We start from the raw sequence: 21,504 nt of genomic DNA on the forward strand, positions 1-21,504 counted from the left end.
GACGTGTGCCGTTCCACATCTGTCAGAAGGTTGAGGATGAGCTTCAGAAACTGGAGGCAGATGACATCATTGAGGAGGTCACTGGCCCGACACCATGGGTCTCACCTATTGTCGCACCTCCCAAGCCTAAAGACCCTGACAAAGTAAGACTTTGTGTTGACATGCGCCAAGCTAACACAGCAATAGAGAGGGAACGCCACATCACTCCCACCATGGACGATGTGATACACGAGTTGAATGGAGCAACTATGTTTTCCAAACTGGATTTGAGAGCTGGATACCACCAGCTAGAGCTTCATCCAGACAGCAGATACATCACTACCTTCACCACTCACCTTGGATTGAGGCGCTACAAGAGACTGAGTTTTGGCATATCGTCTGCTGCTGAGGTATTTCAAAATGCCATGTGCCAAACACTGCAAGGTCTCTCTGGTGTGAAAAACCTCAGCGATGACATCATCGTCTACGGTGCCTCCCAGATCGAACATGACAACAACCTCCGAGCACTGTTCCAGAGACTCAAGGAAAGCGGTCTTACACTCAATTGTGAAAAATGTGAGTTCAACAAGTCCAGGCTCCAGTTCTTTGCTTTCATCTTCTCTGCAGAGGGTGTCTCAGCTGATCCCAAGAAAGTCATCGCAGTTCAGCAAGCTGCAGACCCCCAGAATCCAGGTGAAATAAGGAGTCTGCTGGGCATGGCCAATTATTGCTCCAGATTTATCAAAGACTTCTCCTCCATTTCAGAACCACTGCGCAAGCTCACCAGAAAAGACACACCCTGGGTATGGGACCCAGAACAGCAAGTTGCACTACAGACACTGAAAGACAGTCTAACCAGTGACACTACAATGTCATACTTTTACCCAGGTAGAGAGACAGAACTGATTGTGGATGCTAGCCCTGTTGGACTGGGTGCAATCCTCTGCCAAAAAGATGAAAAAGGGGTGAAGTACATGATAGCTTATGGTAGTCGGTCTCTCAGCGACGTGGAGAGGAGATACTCTCAAACAGAAAAGGAAGCGCTGGCCATTGTGTGGAGCTGTGAGCATTTCCACCTGTACATCTATGGTCATCCTTTAACTCTAGTGACAGATCACAAAGCACTGGAAATCATATGGAACAATCCCAGGTCAAAACCACCTGCCAGGATTGAGTGATGGGGACTGAGGATTCAGCCCTACAACTTCAAGGTGGAATACCAAAAGGGAGCCGACAACCCAGCTGACTACATGTCTCGTCATCCTATCTTGTCTCAGACAGCTGACAGTACACATGCAGCAAAGGTAGCAGAGGAGTATGTGAACTTCATCACAAGTCATGCAACACCTAAAGCCATGACACTCACAGAGATCAAGAGAGAGACACTCGCAGACCCAATCCTTCAAGAGATTAGTGGTCACATCAGACACAACACATGGCACCAAAGTGACAAGTCACGACATGCTGACATAGTAAAGCAGTTCAGACAAGTTAGCAGTGAACTAACAACATCACATGCATCAGACATTGTACTGCGGGGCACTAGAATAGTAATTCCCACAGCCCTGCAAGATAGAGTGTTACAGCTAGCCCATGAAGAACATCAGGGCATTGTCCAAACCAAATCCCTACTAAGAACCAAGGTTTGGTTTCCAGACATTGATCGAAAAGCAGAAGCAGTAGTAAGCAGTTGTCTTGCATGTCAGGCCAACACGCCAGTTGCACATACTGAGCCACTAAAAATGTCCGTTCTGCCAGTAGCTCCTTGGCATAGTGTTAGTGCAGACTTCTATGGACCACTTCCAACTGGAGAGTACCTGCTTGTCATCACGGATGATTACACACGCTACCCAGTTGTAGAGAGCGTAAGGTCAACCTCGTCTAACACAGTCATTTTGGTCATGGACAAGGTTTTCTCCATATTTGGGATCCCCAGAGTTGTGAAAACTGATAATGGTCCCCCATTCAACAATGACCAGTTATCCCAGTTTGCAGATCATCTAGGATTCCATCACCGCCAGATCACACCACTGTGGCCTCAAGTCAATGCTACAGCTGAAAGATTAATGCGCACTCTAGGCAAAGCTATTCGTGTGGCTGAAACACAAGGCATTCCCTGGAAACAACAACTGAACATCTTTCTACGTGAGTATCGATCCACACCTCACAGCACGACAGAAAGCTCACCTGCCGAACTGTTGTTCCAACGCAAGGTGTACACAAAGATTCCTTCGATCACTCACACTGCAAGTAACTGTTCAGACTCTGAAGTGAGAGCAAGGGACAACAAGGCTAAAGCCAAGATGAAATCTCATGCAGACTCTCATCGTAATGCTACACCACACACTCTCACTCCAGGTGATGCTGTGCTTCATCGTCAGCCCAAGCACAACAAGCTCACCACACCGTATAACAGTAAGTCATACACGGTGACCAAAGTCAAAGGCTCCATGATCACGGCAGCCAGAAATGGACACTTTATTGTCAGGAATTCTTCATTCTTCAAGAAGATCACTCCAGAAGTAGTGGACATCTCACCAGATCCCAATGATGAGGATTGTGATTACAGTGATGCCTCTAAAACCTCAACAACACAGAGGTACCCCTCAAGGCACAACAGACGTCCTCCCGTCTACCTACAGGACTATAGGTAGCATATGGACTGTTAAACATGTGGACAATATCTTAGCTACATACAATAAATGTGCTCAGAGACATGGACACTAATGTGAACTGTTGTGAACTTACAAGGTACTGATTTAGCCAAGTTCGGAAAAATAAATGATTTTCCTATATAAATGTTTAGCATAGAGTGTAAAATTAATGTGTGGAGGGATACTGTTAATACAGAGCTGCCATACCTCTAGATGAGTACAATGTTCAGTACAGTAAATTGAGTTGTGGAAGTTTGAGTAATATGTAAGAGCAAGCCTAGTTTCAGAATGTCAAGTTTTATGTTGGTATTTCTTTAAAAATAAAAAAAGGGCATGTTCACGGTAGAACCACGCCACCTGGTGGGGGGTACAAGTGATACGGGAATCCAGTCAGCAAGACCGCGTTAACAGTGTGTGTGCACCAGCCTTGGAATAAAAGCCTGTTGCTGTTCATCAAGTCGTGGTTCGTCTGGTGCATAATTACAATACAGAAACATTACAATACCAACGCTTTACATCGGCACCGCCCCGCGTTTCTGACTTAACTGTTTCCCAGAGCAGCGTGTTGTACAACTGGGAACACAATGGTCAGAGCGAGCGTGAAGACTGAACACTTGTCATCGGAGAGCGGATGAACTGTGAACTGTATTGATCTGCGAGTAAGACCCGAGGGAGGAAATAGTGCCCGACACTGATTGGATTATCCTTCACAACAGATTTGTTGAAAATCAATCACCACGGTGGTTCACTTTAAAATTGAAATGATCAGTTCGCAGGTAAATTCAACTCTGACCTCATGCAGCTGCAGTCACTGTTCTCTATAATTAGCCCCTTTTGACAGCAGGGAGAAAATGCTTTAGCTGCTGTGTGTGAGACAGACGGAGGACGGATGAAACCCTCAGGCTGAGAGCATGAGCGTCCACTGAAACCTGATATGTGTTGCAGCCATGTGGGGGCCTTTCATCTCATCTGTCATTAAGTGTGCATACTAATGCAACCCTGTCAATGGTAATGACTTGCAGTAAAAGACCATACAGCTTTAGTTTTGCATATTGTAGCCGGCTTTTTTTTACATTGATTTCCTGCCTTCAAGACAGCCATTGGCTCCCATTCATCAATGCACAATGCAACTCGTGGAGCTTTCAAAGTGGCTTGTGATGGGTAATCTATCACACTGTTACTATTTTTTGGGGTGTATGTTATGTGGTGATGCAGTTGCAAGCACAAACAGCCTCAGGAGCAGTCCCACGGTTGGCACATTCAAGGACACACTGCAGATATGAAATGTGTCCGACTGCAGAGAAGTAACATCTAAAATGAATACAAGACATTGAATTCAATTCACATGATCCTTCTCACAACATCCATGTTTGCATTCCCAGCAACATGTCTCCTGAGTTAACGTCTACATTCTGAATTATGACCTACAGAGTAGTTTTTAGTCTCTGCATTTCATCGTCAAATTCCATGTCGTAATACAATACAGCACTGCATGACGAGACAATAAAGCCAGACCTCGAACTTTGAATGCAATGCTTTTCATCGGCCGATGCTCAAATGTCAGTGCACAAAGGAGAAATCTTTTTTTACAATGGACGTAACTGACTTATGACAGACCACCAGGATGAGTAGGTTAAAAATTAAACGAAAAGATATTGCTCTAAAACGTTCCCATTATTTACATTAAGACAGTAATGTTTTTGTATTATATGTTTTCAAAGCTTTCATGTTTAATGCTAACTTTGGTGAATTTAGGAGAAATCTAGAGACGCAAATAGACATACATTTTTTTATTTTGGATGTTTTCTTATGATGTTATGGAAGCAAAATACTCCAAAACCTCCAAATTGACTAGTACATGAAGAACAATGTTTTTGCCTGTAGTGTCTCCCTTCAAATGAAATGAATGGAAACTAACGGTTGTCTGAATGGTTTAAAAAATAATCTAATTATGTAAACGAGGGTTTAACAAAATAGTCATCAATGATATGAAGTGTTCCTTGCAGTCTTCCGCCTGCAGGAATTTTCACCTTCGTACAGTTTTTCCACCAAATCGACTATTGCCTTCAAATACTGCAAGGAGTTGCAACTGGCAGATCACACTGCTTCCCCAACTGAACTGGAACCATTTTGTAAGAAACCCTTCACACCTCGACTCCCTGCTTCTCACAAGCTGGTGCAATAGCATCATGAAAAAACCTCATCAGAGCTCTACTCAGCGAGTTTATGATCACATTTTGGTTGACATATTTGAATCCTTGCAAACCAAGAAATAAACTAATGATTTATTTTTCCAGGAAAGCTTCTGAGAAAATATAAAAGGAAGCGATTCAGTCATACAGTCATCACTCTTTTTCTGACCTTCTCCATCTCACCCTGCACAGGGAGCATTATTGGGAGGCGGTGATAATAAACCCAGCAGTATACACATCCATGACCTATTTTCTTTGCTCTTGGAGTACATATAGTATGAATCTTTAGAGGACAAATAAACCCAGATAAGGTTACAAAGAAATGATTAGGAAGGGGTAAAACCTTGACCTTTTGGCTAAACATGATACCCTTTACAAACAAGTCAAAACAGATTCCTTGTTCTTCTAATCAGTGAGTCAGAGTTTAATCTTGTTATTCTTTACCGACAACTACAGTAGGTTCCCATTGTCCCGCAGTGCAGAGTTGGCTGGTGTGCTGCCAATTATTGTGTCTTTTCTTTGCTCCGTTAATAATTAGAGGGGTTTTGCACCGCGTGTGTGAGTCTGATAAAGACAGGAAGGAGGGAAGGCAGCTCAGGTCTTGATAAGAGGCCAGATAGTCGGTCAAATAACCAGCACTCCAAGAATGCCTGGACACTCCCTGAGTACAATGGGAAATGATTCATAGATCAATCATATGTGTGTCATCACCATGTGTCCCCTCCAGCATTTACACTGTCATTAAGCTTTGAATAGCCTCGGGTCAAAGTGCCTTTTAAGTCCTGAAAAATCTTGTTTTTCTGTTCCTCCTAATGAAAGGAGTCTCTACATGATGCTTCCCAGGTAATGAGAAGAGAGCCCTATGAATGTTTTTGTTCCGAGACCGTCTCTTTGTTTGCAGCCACTTAAACCGCTGAGGCACTGAAGCACTGAAGTGTAAAAGCATCTTTAGGAGAAAAGGCAATTTACCTGGTCATACCTTGACTGAGGAGGGTGGTCGTGTCATCTGGCTCAACCTGAGGAGAGAGGAATGGCTTTAGGAATCAAGGATGCACAAACACTTTCAGACAGACCTTCTCAAACCACATTCAACGCCTGTTATTTTAACCCTAACCATCTCACTTCTCTCAACAATTTTTCGCTCAAAGTTTCGCTCGTCACATGCTAACTGTCTTCCTCGGTCTGTCAGTCATCACGTTCCTCCAGGCTGCAGTGCTCAGCCTGCCTTTGACCCACACTGACTCTGTATTGTCAAGGCGCACTGGCACGGCCGAGGAGACAGTCCTGTTCGCACACATCACAAAGTGTAAATGTGGACTGGTTGAATGCGTGGATGAGGGACACACGCGCTGAAGCAGAGCTATTAATGGCAACCCCGCAGCCCCCAAAAAAAGCTAACAACCTAGAAATAATAAAGCACTCTTTAAGGCTGAAAATAGAAAGGCGCGCTCCAGTGAGTTACTCGTTCGGCTCCGCGCCTTTTATAAATAGCGTTGAGTATCCGAGGACTGACTCAAAGGAGGGGGAAAAAAGCCGCAAAACGCTCTGTAAAGACAGGGGGGGGATTTATAAATCGGGGGCTTTATAGCGTGAATGGAATCTATAAATATCACAGTCATGAAACAACTCTAGTTGTACAAAGTTGTGGATGTTGTCATCTTTCTTGGTCTCTAAGGTGCTGTTCGCAGCTTATTAGAGCTGCTGCTGTTTGAGTTAGAGTTTTTTTTCCATTGAAAGGCTTAGTACAAATCTTTACCATTCAGGCCTTTAGTTTACCATGTGAGGTATGCAATGGTATGTTTGCTGTATATATATATATATATATAAAAATACATATTTATACACCTTGATGTAATCTGACAAGCTGGTGCATGATTAACCCATCTATAGGTGAGGCAAGCAAGCAAAGCTGGAAATGAACAAGGACTCTTCTGATAGGACATATGTACACTTGCTCTAGATACATGAATGCAGTTTAGGAAAAAGTTTGGTACCACTTTCTGTTAAGTTACCGTGTATCAATGACAGTGCTGCTGACTTGCTTGCTCATAAGACAAACTCTTGACCCTTTATGAATGTCTTAATGGTTTTACTTCATTAAGGTGCTCAATATGGAATTCAGAGCTAATCTACTACCTCCACACAGGTCTCAGCTGGGCTGGCGGTTCGCAGCTAACGGTGCAAACAGCACTAACAGCGCCAACAATGGCAATACTGCTGACAGGGACAATGCTGTGGACCGAGATGACGTTATCAGCACTAACCATCTAGCTAGCCAGTGGGGCAAGACAGCGAAACTAACATGCACTAAAATGCATGCGCAGCTGGACTGCCGAAACAAAGCACAGAGAAGCCCACTAGATCTTTACATAGCTAATAGTTGTTTGCTGCTATATTAATGTCCTATATTTGAAACTTAGCACCTTTAAAGATTCAATAGCCAGACAGATTTTTCCCAACCTGGCAACCCAAAAGTTGTTCACATTAATGGCTTGTAACTGATCTGAAAGGCATTTGTAAATGAATTATTAGTGATAATAAAGCTGTTAGTTAAAACTCATAAAACCTTTGTAGAGGGGAACTTTTCAGAAAGTGGTATCAAAAGTTTAGATACTATATTTAGTAAAATTCTGAAACAATTCAAAAGCCAGCCTCCACACATCTATGTTAAGGATTTCATTTGTGAAAAAGTACATGAACAACCGTCCAATGCCTCCAAGTGTCTCTGTGTTGTATCAGGGAATTTTTCACTCCATCTGTTGCTCTATTAACTTTGCCCTACAGTGCGTTGTGTGAAACTCAAGGGGTTGTGGTCAGATATAGTTTGAGTGAGCATGTGCCATCTGCCCACACTGCAATAATGTGGTGAGATTGCTTAAACCACATACTGGACCACAAACTACCATCTATTACAGGCACAACGGACGGCAAGAGTATGACTTTTCTTTTAGTCGCTGTTCCGCATTTCTTCCCTTTTTTTTACCCTGGATCAGGCCCAACAGAAGCCACAGCACGGCTTAGTGGTGCCTTTGCAGAGACCCCTTCAAAACTATCAACATTACACAGAGGAAATATTAACGGCTTAGATGGTTGCTTGACCCCCAGGATTATAAAATGCAGTAAGTCCACTGAAACTTGAAGCTCAGTTTCCACATTTCTTTCGCACATTTTCACTTGTCCTCTAAAGTACATATGATTACAAATAGGCTTATTCTGCTTAAGTTGTACAAAAATCTCTTTTCTACAAGCTACAAGTTTTGGCGTGGGAACAACAAGCGATCAACTCCACAGGGTGAAGACAAGGCGGCTGCAGACGGACGTCAGACATCAGACTGCCATCCTGTCTAAAAATGTCCCTCATCTTCAACAGGAAGGAAGTCATTTCTGAGAGCGCGGGCACCAGGGGAGTAAGTCAATGTGATAAAAAGTAGGAAAAAATAGTCAGAAAGAAACAAGAAGTCATGTCTCACCGTCTGAAAGAGGATGAGTGTGTTTGTTTTAGCCTTTTAAGGCCATGACCAGCTATTCCGTGCCCCTCTGGATTGGCGTTTTTGGTGTTTGAAAGAGGAAAATATGAATGCATGAAAAAGACGAGCGGTAGCTGGTAAAAAAAAGTCAAAGTAAGCACACTTAAACAAATTGATGGCTAGAACCGCTTGTGTCAGCTCTGGAGCACTTATAGCTGACTGGGACTTTCTATTGGCTCTGGGGCCTTTCTGAATCTTGCAGGGTTGGCACCATTGTTGGCGTCACTGGGCAGCTTGTCCCTGACACACGTCAAAACCCCACCACTGGGGTAAAGAGTACAGCATTGTCCAGTCAAAGTCTCCAACCTCTTATGGCACTCAGAATAATACCAATATTATTGCTCCTTGCCCAGCCTTGTGCACTGAGGTGGTGTGTTTGGATTTGTGGAGCTCTTAGTCAGAAAGTCAGCGGAGGACATCTTGAGCGCGTCTTAAATATTTAAAGAATGAATAACAAATGAAATAATGACGAGTTATTCAAAGAACGTCTGAGTCACTTACTGTTTCTCGGCCTTCTCCCTGTCATCCAGGAAAAACAGCGCCGTGGCCAGGAAAAACATGCCCCCCAGGACGATGATGAAGGGACAGAGCATGAGGGCATAGCCCAGACTGAGAAACCGCCACAGCGCTGACGTCGCGTAGCTCTGCTGAAGGGCGTCGGAGATCTGCACCACAAATACACACCACGCCAAACACACACACCATCACCAAAACGACCACACAGACAAACACAGGCACAGAGAAAGAGAGAGCGATAAGAGAGATTTAATTCAAACTAATCATCCCCCCAAAAGTTCTTAAAATATCCTGTCAGGATCTCACACACGATGCAGTGCTGACTGGCTCAACATGCAGAGCGAGTTCTGCACGTTTCATCACAGCAACACACAAAAGTGACATGATGTAAGACGCCCTGTTTTTGTTTGAAGCGATGCAGGATTTCACAGCTAATAGCTCATATTGCTGTCGAAAGCTTGAGGAAAACAACAGCTGGAGAACGGTGGGTGTGAAGGGACCGTTTCTGCCTCCCAGCGTCACTCACGAGGCAGCTCTCAAACAGATCACTGTGCCAATAATCGTGATGGAGAGGAGGCCGCCGATGGTGGCTTTTAGCCGATTATGTGTATGTATGCACATCAGGAACAAGAGCTTCTCGTCAGTGAGTGAGTGAGAGTCTGAGCGGCTATAGGTCACCCCGGCTGAAGCGCATGTTAGCGTCAGCAGAATGAGATGCTCTACAGAGAAAGCTGGAGAAGTGCTGACGGGAGGATGTCAGAGAAAGTGGTCGTGTGCGTACAGTATGTGCTCATGTGTGCACGCATCATGAGGAGTGATCGGAGAAAAGAGAGAAAATGGAGGTGGAAGAAAATTTAAAAAATGTGTGACAAAATCTAGTTTACAGAGCTTCCAGCGCAGAGCTATTTTGTCAGGTACAATAAATTGCCTGCAACTTGCGCAGCTAAAAATATATAGTGAACCGCTGCATGTCTAATTATTGAGCTAGAAGGCATTTCTTGGGAGATTGCTGAGAGATTGTTCCTGGCGTTTCCCTGCCACTCACTCTGCCTGCAATCATGTTGTGCTCATGCAGCATAGGAGGAGTCCATTATGTGTTTCTCGGGGGACTCTTATGTGACAACTGCTTTGGTCTACGTGCTGATGGGAGGGGGATCTTGGCTCAAGCTCAGGAGAATGTGAGATCCACTGTTTTTGCGCAACAGGAAGTGGTAGTTGTGTGGCATTTGGACACAAATATCTGCACGGGGAGCACTGCGTTGGTTTGTAGAGTTGAGCGCATCATCTGCTGGACTGTGTGGTGCACATCGGAAAACCCAATTGTGAACCGAAAGGACTGACTCACTCCCTCACTTTCTCCTGTGGTTGCCTAGCAATAACCACCGGTCTGTTTTTCTTGAGATTCTTCACTTCTGCTCATTCACAGGGTTTGTGCCAGTCTGCAGGGGTGACTGTATATCTGCCCGCGCTCAGCGTGCGTCACGAAGAGTCCATCGCATTCGCATGCTAAACCTCAGATCAGGAACTGAGGCAGGGAGCGGTGACGCACTTGGAGCGTTGTGGGCCTCGTATGAAGGCAAATCACTGTCAAAATCCGAGAGCACAAATGAGATCCACGCGCGCGCACAAATCAAATAGCCACGTGCGTATTTTACTTTGTCGAGCGCTTTTACATCACTCCGCGAGCGAAATTCCCTCTCGCTCGCTCGCAGTTTTATTTTTGACAGTAAGTGGGCGGACACAGTCTCCGTTGTATCTCTAATTATCTAATTGGTTACAATCCTCGTCTTTGGATAGACCGGATATCACTGTGACACAGACGCTAGGTCTGTTAGAGGTGGTTTTCAATCCGCCACTAAACATTACTCCACTACTCAGAATGTTCTACATGTGTCTGACAGGTTTTGTAAACTTTTCAGACTGTAGAGGCTAATGAAATACAAATTATGTTAATAGCGTTTTGAAATACAATAATTCAAAATGTGTTTCTCTTGTAAATGGAGTCAAGTTGCTCAGATTGATTTAAATTCACTCATCATTCTATTACAGACAATGTGTGTTTGATAGTCAAACCTCTTGTGACAAACAGCTCAAAGAAGCTCTTTGATCTTAATTGATTAAAACATGATGTTATCATATTTAATCATACTGGTGTGTTTACAGAAGAGATATAATGTAGTTGTATATAATATGAGCAACAATTTGGACCCGCTCAAGGATCTGTAGCCAAGATTAGGGACCACTGTTTCTATATTAACTGTTTGCCCCAACTTAAATCACTGACAAGTAATTAGTGGATGAAAAAGTATTCAGATCCTTCACTGCAGTAAACGTACTAATACTGATGAAACAATCCATTACGAGTAAATACCTGCATTCAAAACCTTAGTCAAGTATGTTATTATCAGCAAAATGTACTTTAAGTGCAGAAAGTAAAAGTACCCGTGCAGTAAGATGTACATTATTACTGCACGGGTAGTGCAATCTGAAAATCTCTGAAAATCTGAGTCTGTGTCACAGTGATATCCGGTCTATCCAAAGACGAGGATTGTAACCAATTAGATGTAGAGACTGGGTCCGCTCACTTACTGTCAAAAAGAAAAACTGCGAGCGAGCGAGCAGAGTAAAGTTTCGCGAGCGAGCGAAAGTCCCTCTGGCGCGAGCGAGGGAGAGAGACTTTCGCTCGCGCGAGAAGGAATTTTGCTCGCGGAGTGACGTAAAAGCGCGCGACAAAGTAAAATACGCGCGCGGCTGTTTAATTTGCGCGCGCGCGTGAATCTCATTTGCGCTCTCGAATTTTGACAGTGATTTGCCTTCATAGCCTCGCTGGTCCGGGGGGTTTGTGGAGGAGTGAGAAACCCCCGGACATTCAGTATGTCACTCAGAGGAGAATCGTGACCCCGAGGCTGGATTGAGAACTGTGGGGCCATGTCTGGATAATTCTGGCTGGCAGTGTGTGTGTGTGTGTGTGTGTGTGTGTGTGTGTGTGTGTGTGTGTGTGTGTGTGTGTGTGTGTGTGTGTGTGTGTGGGCTGCATTATTCTGAACTTTGCAACTTGTAGAAATATTAGCAGAGTAATTGTATTGTGTAGCCTCCCCTGTACATGTGAAGTTGTAAGGTTGAAACTGAAGGTAGAACTAACGATTATTTTCATTATCAATTCATCTTTTTCATTGTGTAGTCTATGAATCGTCAGAATTTAGTGACCATCAAAAGTTCTGAGCTCAAAGCAACATCTTTACATTGATTTTTTTTGTCAGTCCAAAACCCAAATAAATGTAATTATGAATCAATCTAGTTGATATGAAACTGTATTGTTCTGATCCGTCCTTAGGTTATGTTGTTCATTTTGTCTTTTGTTGTTTCCTCTTTTATTTTGGCATGCTAACATCTCCTTCAGTTCCTTCCCTCACCTGCCATCAATTACTCACCTGCTGCTGATTTTTCCATCAGTTTACCGCATTTATATACTCCCTTGTTTTCCCTGTTCCGCTGCCAGATTGTCTTTGTTCTACGTTGTGTGCTCATTGGACTCCAGCAATTGTAGAGTAAGATTTATGTTTTTTAACTTCCCTTGTTTTGGATTTGTTTGCTCTGTTGGGACTGACCCTCTGTGCATGACAGCCTGGCTCTCCAGTAAAAACCTCTCTTTTCGACCCTGAACTATCGTATGAAACAGCAAGCCCTCAATTAACAACTGAAATGGTTAATTTGTTATCAGAATTACTGTCAATTATAGTCGACTAATCTTTTCAGGAGTGGTTGGAATATTTTACATCAGTAGAATTATAGTCATCCAGACGGGAGTCACGCTGTACTTCAAAGTACTGCATCTCTTAACGTGTCAATAGGATGCTCGTAGAATATAAGATGACACTGGGTTTTATTTGATCTGCAGAAACAATACAGTGCTGGCCTCTGAGCCGAATTCTGTTTCCCAGAATGTGGATCTTTTTATTTTTCTAAATCCAGCTTTGTTTGGTCTTTTGAAGAGCTTGTCAGTACTTGGAGATAACTTACTGCTCCCTTTTATCCAGCTTCGACAATAGTAGCGCAGTAACATTTCCATTTAAGGAGGAAAAGAAAAAGGAAAAACAGGACACTTTCAATGCAGCTCGACAGACAGCTGCGTGTGCTGCCAGCCTGTCAGGCCCCAACAGAGGAACTCAGGGATCAGTTTGATTCACTAATCAAAGACTTCCACTTTGCCTTTGTGAACATGACCTAGGCTGTGAGCCAGAGGCACAACAATAAAACACAATGTAAACACATGGCAGTCTTTTCTCTCCCAGCTATACACTTGCACCAAAGTTCATCATAATTACTGATAAAAAAAGAAAAAAAAACATTAGGACATGATGTGAAGATTGAAATGTGGCCCGTGATGTTACCGCAGCACGTCTTTGTGTGTTGCCTATGTCCATTTTTCCCTTCTTCCTGTATGCTCAAATAAGGGATACAGAATGTGTACCTCCATGGAGTTACTATTTAACTTCAGACATGTTCATTCTCTATTGGGAATGAGAAGAATGCTGCTCGACAGTCGGAGGTGGATCCTGTTTTACGCTCCATTGAATAGCAAGCCGCACTTGTATTCTGACTGTATGCAGTTTGGATGGTGTGTGTGTGTGTGTGTGTGTGTGTGTGTGTGTGTGTGTGTGTGTGTGTGTGTGTGTGTGTGTGTGTGTGTGGGGGGGGGGGTTGAGTGACTGTGACCTTGAGAGGCCTACCAGTGAGAACCGCTCTTTCACATCCCGACCAATCAAATGCAGTAACACCGGCCCCTCCTGCAGGGAACCATGAGATTTACTAGAAAACGCCACTGACAGCCTGAAGAGCTGTGGTGAAATCACAACCCTGTTCACCAGCTCTCCTGAGACGTGTGCTGAAAGCTCCTCTTGTACCTCACTTTGCACTGGCCCACTTAAAATCAAGAGCTGAACCTGTATCCGGCGTGTATAGTTTGAATGGAGATGTGCCTTCCAGCGGGGTTACATTTGAAATGTTTATCTGGAGGAGTCTTACCAGGCCTATCAGGTACGGACTTCCCGCGTCACCCAGGAGATGAGAGGTGAAGCTCTGAAAGGCGACCGCCGTTGCTCTCCTTGTGGGGATAACGACAAACTGCGCACAGAGAGGGAAAAATACACAGGATCGCGTGAGATGACGAAGACACAGAGGTAGAAAGATTCACTTAGCCGCGTTAAAACAACTTCTGCAGTTGATTCTGAACACTGAGCCCACCTCATCGGGCCAGAACACTCAAGGCAGACTTGTCAGTCACACTTTTCACTTTTAGATACCAAAACAAACATCAGAGAAAGGGCCCCCTTCTATTTGTTTCCATGAGCAGTGCATGAATCAATCTCAGTAGACAGTAATGATTGGCCCCACCCAAACTGTGTTCCACTCACACATTTCACAAAACCGTGTCTAATTGGACGACCAACGTTTGTTGCAGGAATTTCCAGTGACCCAGTGGATAAGTATAGGTTCCCCGTACTTACCATTAAAATGTCTGCTGTTATGGCCCAGTTCAGGAAAAGCAGCGTCTCTCCTATGAAGATGCACACCTACATGAACAAAGCAGAAAGAGAATTGTCCATTTAGTGGTGCTAATTAAGATCGGCCAATTTCCTCTCCACAAAAGACTGGTGACCAGACATGAAGCCAGAAGAGGAGGTTGCACATGTCGCTACTGTGTGTGGGAATCCTCCGCTGAATAAAAGTGCTTCGGTTGCTGCAGGTTTAAAAACATGTTATTATGCTGCGGCCCAATTACACGTGGAGGAGGAGGCCTTCATTTTGGTCTCACTGAGCTGAGTATTTCGCCTACGAGCTGAAAAAACTGCCCAGGATGATAAGGTTTGTTTATTCTTGTCAAAGCTCGTATATTCAATGTGGAAACGGTTTAACACTTCCTAAGTTTAGATCCAGCTGCAGGATTTTAATTTATGTCCTACTTCTGAATGGTTGGAACTTTAAATAACATGACTTGACATACATCGTACAATATCTACTATGTAGGTTACTGTATGTACGCGGGCCAGTATCAGCTGGTGTTGCTATTTGGCCACTTTCTTTAAGACAGACCCAGAGGCATTTGGTTGCAGTGGAATCTCATGTGTCTGTATTGGCTGGTTTCGTCTGGCACTGTTTAACACGGCCGGTTGATGTGCGTTTCCTGCCGGGGAATAACCCTTCTGCCTGTGTGCCAGACCTACAGTACAGCATAGAGAGCTACAGAGGGAGTCTGACAGAGGAGATGTCTGTTCTGAGAGCTGCGAACCAGACACCGTGACCGACATGTTAGCTCTTAGAAAAAGAGAAGCCCAGCATTTCCTCAGATGTGTTGACGAGACAACAGCTGCGAGGGGGTCAATCGTTGCGGCCACGTCACGCCTTATAACACGACACATCTGTCAGCGCTTCACCATGAAATCTGAGCCGATCACTTACAACTGCTGTACTGTACCATGATTTGATACTGTACAGTAGAGTATTCGGAGAAGCAGGGAAGTTGCATGTCTAGTCACGGCCTGTTACTGTTAAGCTGCTAGTACTGACGCACGTTTTCATACAACGTAATACTTTATTCTTCCTTGGTGAGATATATAACATTTGAGAGCATCAGTGGACCACATCTTTATCCTTTGCGACCAATACAAAGATAGAATTCTGGTGTCACCTGAGTGCATCAGCAAAAGCCCTCTCTGTCACACAGCGTTTGTCTAAAATCGAGTGGGACGGATCTGTAATGACGTAATTAATGTGAACACTTCTGCACCTCAGGTCAAATTGGCTGAGTCATGCCTCTGTCAAACCCCTAATAAATGGGCCCCTCCGACCTCACAAGAGTTCATATACATTTGAATTTATCAAATCCTAATCACCACTTATGCATGTAATTATTTTTCACTTAGTCACTTCTTTGCTTAGCAGCTGTAGGAAACCAGTATGATCAATACAGCATATAGAGCATCGCACACTTAATTAATAAGGTTATTATTTAACAATGTAATTCTGTTGATTGAGATGATGCGTTATCACTGTTATTTAAAAGCAGTCAATCCTGAGCATATAAACAAGATTCCATACTTGTTTTTTTCCTTCACATGCATGGGAAATATTACCTATCTTTTCCAGTTTTCCAGCGTTAATACCGCCCAAGTTGTTGAGAGTCAGTTCCTCTTCCTTTGTCTCTGATAAATGCCAGTCCCCCTAAAATTGACTGGCATCAGGCAAGGTGTCCTTTTACTGCTTTATTCCTGATTCAAACATAACCCCAACCGATGAGCCTCTACTAAGCCCTCTCTCTTTAGATTGGTTACCAGACTTTCACTCTTAATTCTCACCCCCTGAGAATTTGATTTGATTTGTCATTGTGGACCTGTTGTTTCTTGGAAAATAGGAAAGCAAAAAGTGACCTGATCACAACTTCCTCCACTGTTAAACTTCCTCTGCTGGAGACACAATATACACAAACAAGTTGCAGGAAGTGACTCTTACATAGGCTCCTACGATGCTCTTCTTGGCCACCACAAAGATGAGGCAGATGAAGATGGCAGAGCCCAGCATGCTGACCGCGCACACGAGCGGGTCGGCTCGCTCTGTCTTCTGGCGGCACAGGCGCGTGGTGGCCGCCCCGATGACCACGCCCAACAGGCCCGTTACGCAGGTGATCGCCCCGAAGATTAGGCTGGACAGGAGAGTACAGACAAGACTGTTATTTCAAATATCGTGCAAGTTTTTAGTCCATGCAACCACCCAAATGAAGTTTCAGTTAAGAAGACGCATGGGTTTTTATAAAAAGTGCAACCCTACAATATAAATGGATGAACTGGACTGAACTACGATAGTTCTATAGTAGTTCAGATCCAGCTTTGAACGCAAAGTGTGCTTCGATCCCTCTCTTTTACGTGGTTTCAGATTACACCATTGAGTTCAAAGCCTGCACTCTGTGTCTAGTCATTAACCTCTCACCTGTCTGTGCTACTGCAGACGTCATTTGTGCAGTCCTCTCCCGTCTTCTGTACCACCTGGGCTCTGGCCAGGTACAGAGGGATCCACATACCGAACGCACCTGTGGCGAAAGAGACCGCCGAGGACGCCAGGGAGGAGAACACGTAGCTCCGACTAAGTCAGGAAGAAACACATGCGAGCTCCAAATCAAAACAGGTGATTATCTTGGCTTAAAAAAGGTACACAGAAACAAGGTACTGTTGTCTATCATACAATCTCACTGGATTTGTCTCTCTGTTTGTAACCCCCCCCAAAAAAACATCTGATAATTAAAGCTGCAAGCAGCATTGATCGGGCCCTCGCAACTTCACGCACGTCGAGGGTACTGGCAGGACTCTGGTTGATGCGGCCATGCATTTCTGTGACCGTCATACACTGTGTGCACGAGTTAGATGATTTTTCCTGCGTCGACAAGCAGCGTAGCAAGATCATGTTGCCAGGTCTTAAGCCTCAAATGTTTTTAAGTGTACCCCCAATACAATCATAGATGTAAGCCTGTTAAGATCATTAAGAAAATGAATGTGCGTGAATGCGCTTCAATGTTTGAAACATAACAAACTGTCAGTTTACTGGGATGGGGTTCAACTCCCTGCAGTGTCCTGCTGATTGTATTTGGACTTGCATGAAAGTTAACAGAACAGCTGTGTCATTTGCTTTTACTTGAACACTTCAATTTAACACTGTTTTCATTTTAAGCTCTTCTGTAACTTTAGATTGTAGTGTGAAGCATTCATTGCAACATTTACTCTGATTCTCGAGTAGACGCTCTGGACTGATCATTTATACTAATGCCCACTGACATGGTTTGAGATCCACTGTTCTCTAACTTTTGCTCTCCAAGCATCTTAGTTTGCACATATTTAGATCAGAGAAGTCTTTTTCTCATGGTGTGTCCACAAACCCTTTTATTAAGTTCAGTGTTCGGGCCGCTGTAATTATAGAATCCTGCTTACGTCCGTGGTTGCCAGTAGGTGGCGCTATGACTATGAGTTAATATTGGCATGCAGATGTCCTAAAATCATGACAGTAATCAAGCATGTCAACTTTGGGACAGTTTTGACAAAGAACAGTTGAGTTACAACAGCTTGATGGATGATGGCGAACCATGTAAAATGGCCGCTACACCAAGTCCATGTTTGATGAATTCTAAACTTTTAATCACAAAGGTCTTTAGATTGTTCTGACCAAATTCTAAGCTGATCTGATTAATTACCTAGGACTAGTTCGTAGTACAGCACCTGGAAATGGGAAAAATACACGAGAAATTCATACAAAATTAGAAATGGCTGACTTCCGGTTGGGTTTAGAGCATGGACCCCTAAGACTTTTTTTTAAATCCACATGTGATACATCTGCTTACCAAATGTTATACATCTAGGTGAAACGTACTGCGAGGGCTGCATCATCGAAATATTGTAGGGGGCGCTATCGAGCCGAGTTGCCACTCTGAAGCATTAAAATCACATCAGATAACTACATTCAGGATTTTAAATGTGTGTGACAAGTTTGATTTTGTTTTGAGTATTTTTAGCCCCTCAAAAACACCTTTGTTTTTCATGGCGAGGAATGCGTCGCCACGGCAACGGCATTTCACGAAACAACAAGCTTTGAGTAACTTTTAATCACAAAGGTCTTTAGATGGTTCTGACCAAATTCTAAGTTGATCTGATTAATTCCCTGGGAGGAGTTTGTTAAAGTAGAGCGCCTGGAAATTGAAAAAACAACACTAGAAATTCAGACTAAATTCAAAATGGCTGACTTCCGGTTGGGTTTAGGGCATGGCCCCAAGAGACTTTTATTTAAGTCCACATGTGATACATGTGCCTACCAAATTTTGTTAATCTATGTGAAACGTACTGCGAGGGCTGCTTCGTCGAAATTTTGTAGGGGGCGCTATTGAGCCGATTTAACACTCTGATTGAATAAAATCATATTATAGAACTACATTTTGGCCTTGTGATCTGTGTGTCAAGTTTGCTTGTGTTTCAAGCTTTTTTAACCTCTCCAAATGACCATCGTTTTTCACGGCGAAGATTGCGTTACCACGGCAACGGTGTTCGACGAAACATCAAAAGCTTAGAGAACTGGCATTATGAACTTCTTACATTTGTGTGGAACAAATTTGATGTTGATCTGATTTTCCAACTAAGAGAAACAAGCCAAAGTATAAAGACTTTAACTTACTGTTGCCAGTAGGTGGCGCTATGACTATGATTCAAAATTGGCTTGCAGATGTCTTCAGGCCTGGAGTTTAATCAAACATGTGAAATCTGGTAAAGATCTGATGATGCGGAGTCGAGTTACATCAGTTTATTCGTTCATGGCGAAGGATCGAAATTCGCAGAGCCGCCATGTCGCCACGCTTCGACAACTTCCTACAATTTTCACAATGAAGCATTATCAAGGTCTTAAGGCTTTTGTGACAAAATTTGAGAGGGATCCGATTAATCTGTGAGCAGTAGGGTGTCAAAGTACACAACCTATTACTTCCTGTTGCCACTAGGTGGCGCTATTACTATGATTCTAAATTGTCATATACATGTGTTCAGGGTCAGGATGTTATGACATATGAGAAATTTGGAGCAGATTAGGCAATGTACAGCCGAGTTACAACAACTTCCTGTTTCATGGCGAATGGTGTTTTTTTGCTGCCACGTCACGGACACATAGTTCGATAACTTTTTGATCTTTGAGTATCGTTTCACTGCCAAGGTCTCAAGAGCATACTGACCAAATCTGAAGGCAATCGGGTTTAATCTCTAGGAGGAGTTCGTTAAAGTACGGCGCCTTGAAACGGTCCAAAAACGTCATAAAATTCAAAATGGCCGACTTCCTGTTTGGTTTAGGATATACCTCTTTTTGACTTTTTTGTACGTCCCATCACGTTCCACATACCTACCAAATTTCATACAGCTAGGTGAAACCCAAAGTTGGGGCTACTCTGTAGGGGGCGCTATCGAGCCAAAATGTCATGCCGCAGCTGGACACCCCAATAATACCGGAATTTTCACCACGATTGAATTTTGTGCCAAATTTCAAAAGATTCCCAGTATCCCAAGCACCTCCTTTTTGCGATGAAACTGGTACGATAATAATAATAATAATAATAATAATAATAATAATAATAATAATAATAAAAAACATTAGAATAACAATAGGTCCTCCGCTCCGACTACGTCGGTGCTCGGGCCCTAATAATAATAATAATAATAATAATAATAATAAAAAACATTAGAATAACAATAGGTCCTCCGCTCCGACTACGTCGGTGCTCGGGCCCTAATAATAATAATAATAATAATAATAATAAAAAACATTAGAATAACAATAGGTCCTCCGCTCCGACTACGTCGGTGCTCGGCCCTAATAATAATTAAAGCTGCAAGCAGCATTGATCGGGCCCTCGCAACGTCACACACGTCGAGGGTACTGGCAGGACTCTGGTTGATGCGGCAATGCATTTCTGTGACCATCATACACTGCATGCACAAGTTAGATGATATTTCCTGCGTCGACCAGCAGCATAGCAAGACCATGTTGCCAGGTCTTAAGCCTCAAATGTTTTGAGTGTACCTCCGATACAATCATAAATGTAAGCCTGTTAAGATCATCAAGAAAATGAACGTGTGAATGTGCTTCAGTATTTGTAACATAACAGACTGTCAGGTTACTGGGATGGAGTTCAACTCCCTGCAGTGTCCTACTGATTGTATTTGGACTTACATGAAAGTTAACAGAACAGCAGTGTCATTTGTTTTTACTTGAACACTTTAATTTGACACTGTTTTCATTTTAAGCTCTTCTGTAACTTTAGATTGTAGTGTGAAGCATTCATTGTAACATTTAACCTGATTCTCATGTAGAAGCTCTAGACAGATCATTTATACTAATGCCCACTGACATGGTTTGAAAAACACTGTTGATTAACTTTTGTTCTCCAAGCATCTTAGTTTGCACATATTTAGATCAGAGAAGTCTTTTTCTCATGGTGTGCCCACAAACCCTGTTTGGGCCGCTGTTATTATAGAATTCTGTTTACGTCCGCGGTTGCCAGTAGGTGGCGCTATGACTATGAGTTAATATTGGCATGCAGAAGTCCTAAAATCACGACAGCAATCAAGCATGTCAAGTTTGGGGCAGTTTTGACAAAGTAAGGTTGAGTTACAAAAGCTTGATGGATGATGGCGAATCATGTAAAATTGCCGCGACACCAAGTCCATGTTATCCGATGAAACATCAAGCTTTTAGTAACTTTTAATCGTTAAGGTCTTTAGGTTGTTCTGACCAAATTCAAAGCTGATCGGATTATTTCCCTAGGAGGAGTTCGTAGTGCAGCACCTGGAAAAGGAAATAAAACCACAAGAAATTCATACAAAATTCAAATTGGCTGACTTCCGGTTGGGTTTAGAGCATGGACCCCTAAGACTTTTTTTTAAGTCTACATGTGATACACCTGCTTACTTAATTTCATACATCTAGGTGAAACGTACTGCAAGGGCTGCATTGTCGAAATATTGTAGGGGGCGCTATCGAGCCGAGTTGCCACTCTGAAGCATTAAAATCACATCAGATAACTACATTCAGGATTTTAAATGTGTGTGACAAGTTTGATTT

The 21,504-nt window shown here is 43.3% G+C and overlaps 1 protein-coding gene across 2 annotated transcripts in view; it reads right to left on the reverse strand.

The window, feature by feature from the left end:
* Positions 1-21,504, reverse strand: part of spns2 (SPNS lysolipid transporter 2, sphingosine-1-phosphate) — a 72,877-nt gene that overhangs the window by 5,216 nt on the left and 46,157 nt on the right. Inside the window, exons 7-12 of one of the 2 annotated variants that reach the window (XM_068721179.1) lie at positions 16,852-17,004; positions 16,378-16,567; positions 14,376-14,441; positions 13,894-13,992; positions 8,854-9,017; positions 5,805-5,841 (exon numbers count right to left, since the gene is read on the reverse strand). In XM_068721179.1, coding sequence (XP_068577280.1) covers positions 5,805-5,841; positions 8,854-9,017; positions 13,894-13,992; positions 14,376-14,441; positions 16,378-16,567; positions 16,852-17,004 — 709 coding nt within the window. Of the gene's footprint in view, positions 1-5,794; positions 5,842-8,853; positions 9,018-13,893; positions 13,993-14,375; positions 14,442-16,377; positions 16,568-16,851; positions 17,005-21,504 lie in introns of both variants that reach the window. The other variant, XM_068721180.1, reaches the window with a different exon arrangement.

The sequence above is a fragment of the Cebidichthys violaceus genome, unplaced genomic scaffold (genome assembly GCF_023349555.1).
Source record: "Cebidichthys violaceus isolate CVI_PGR_0920_01 unplaced genomic scaffold, fCebVio1.0.p SCAF_27, whole genome shotgun sequence".
Classification (NCBI taxonomy): domain Eukaryota; kingdom Metazoa; phylum Chordata; class Actinopteri; order Perciformes; family Stichaeidae; genus Cebidichthys; species Cebidichthys violaceus.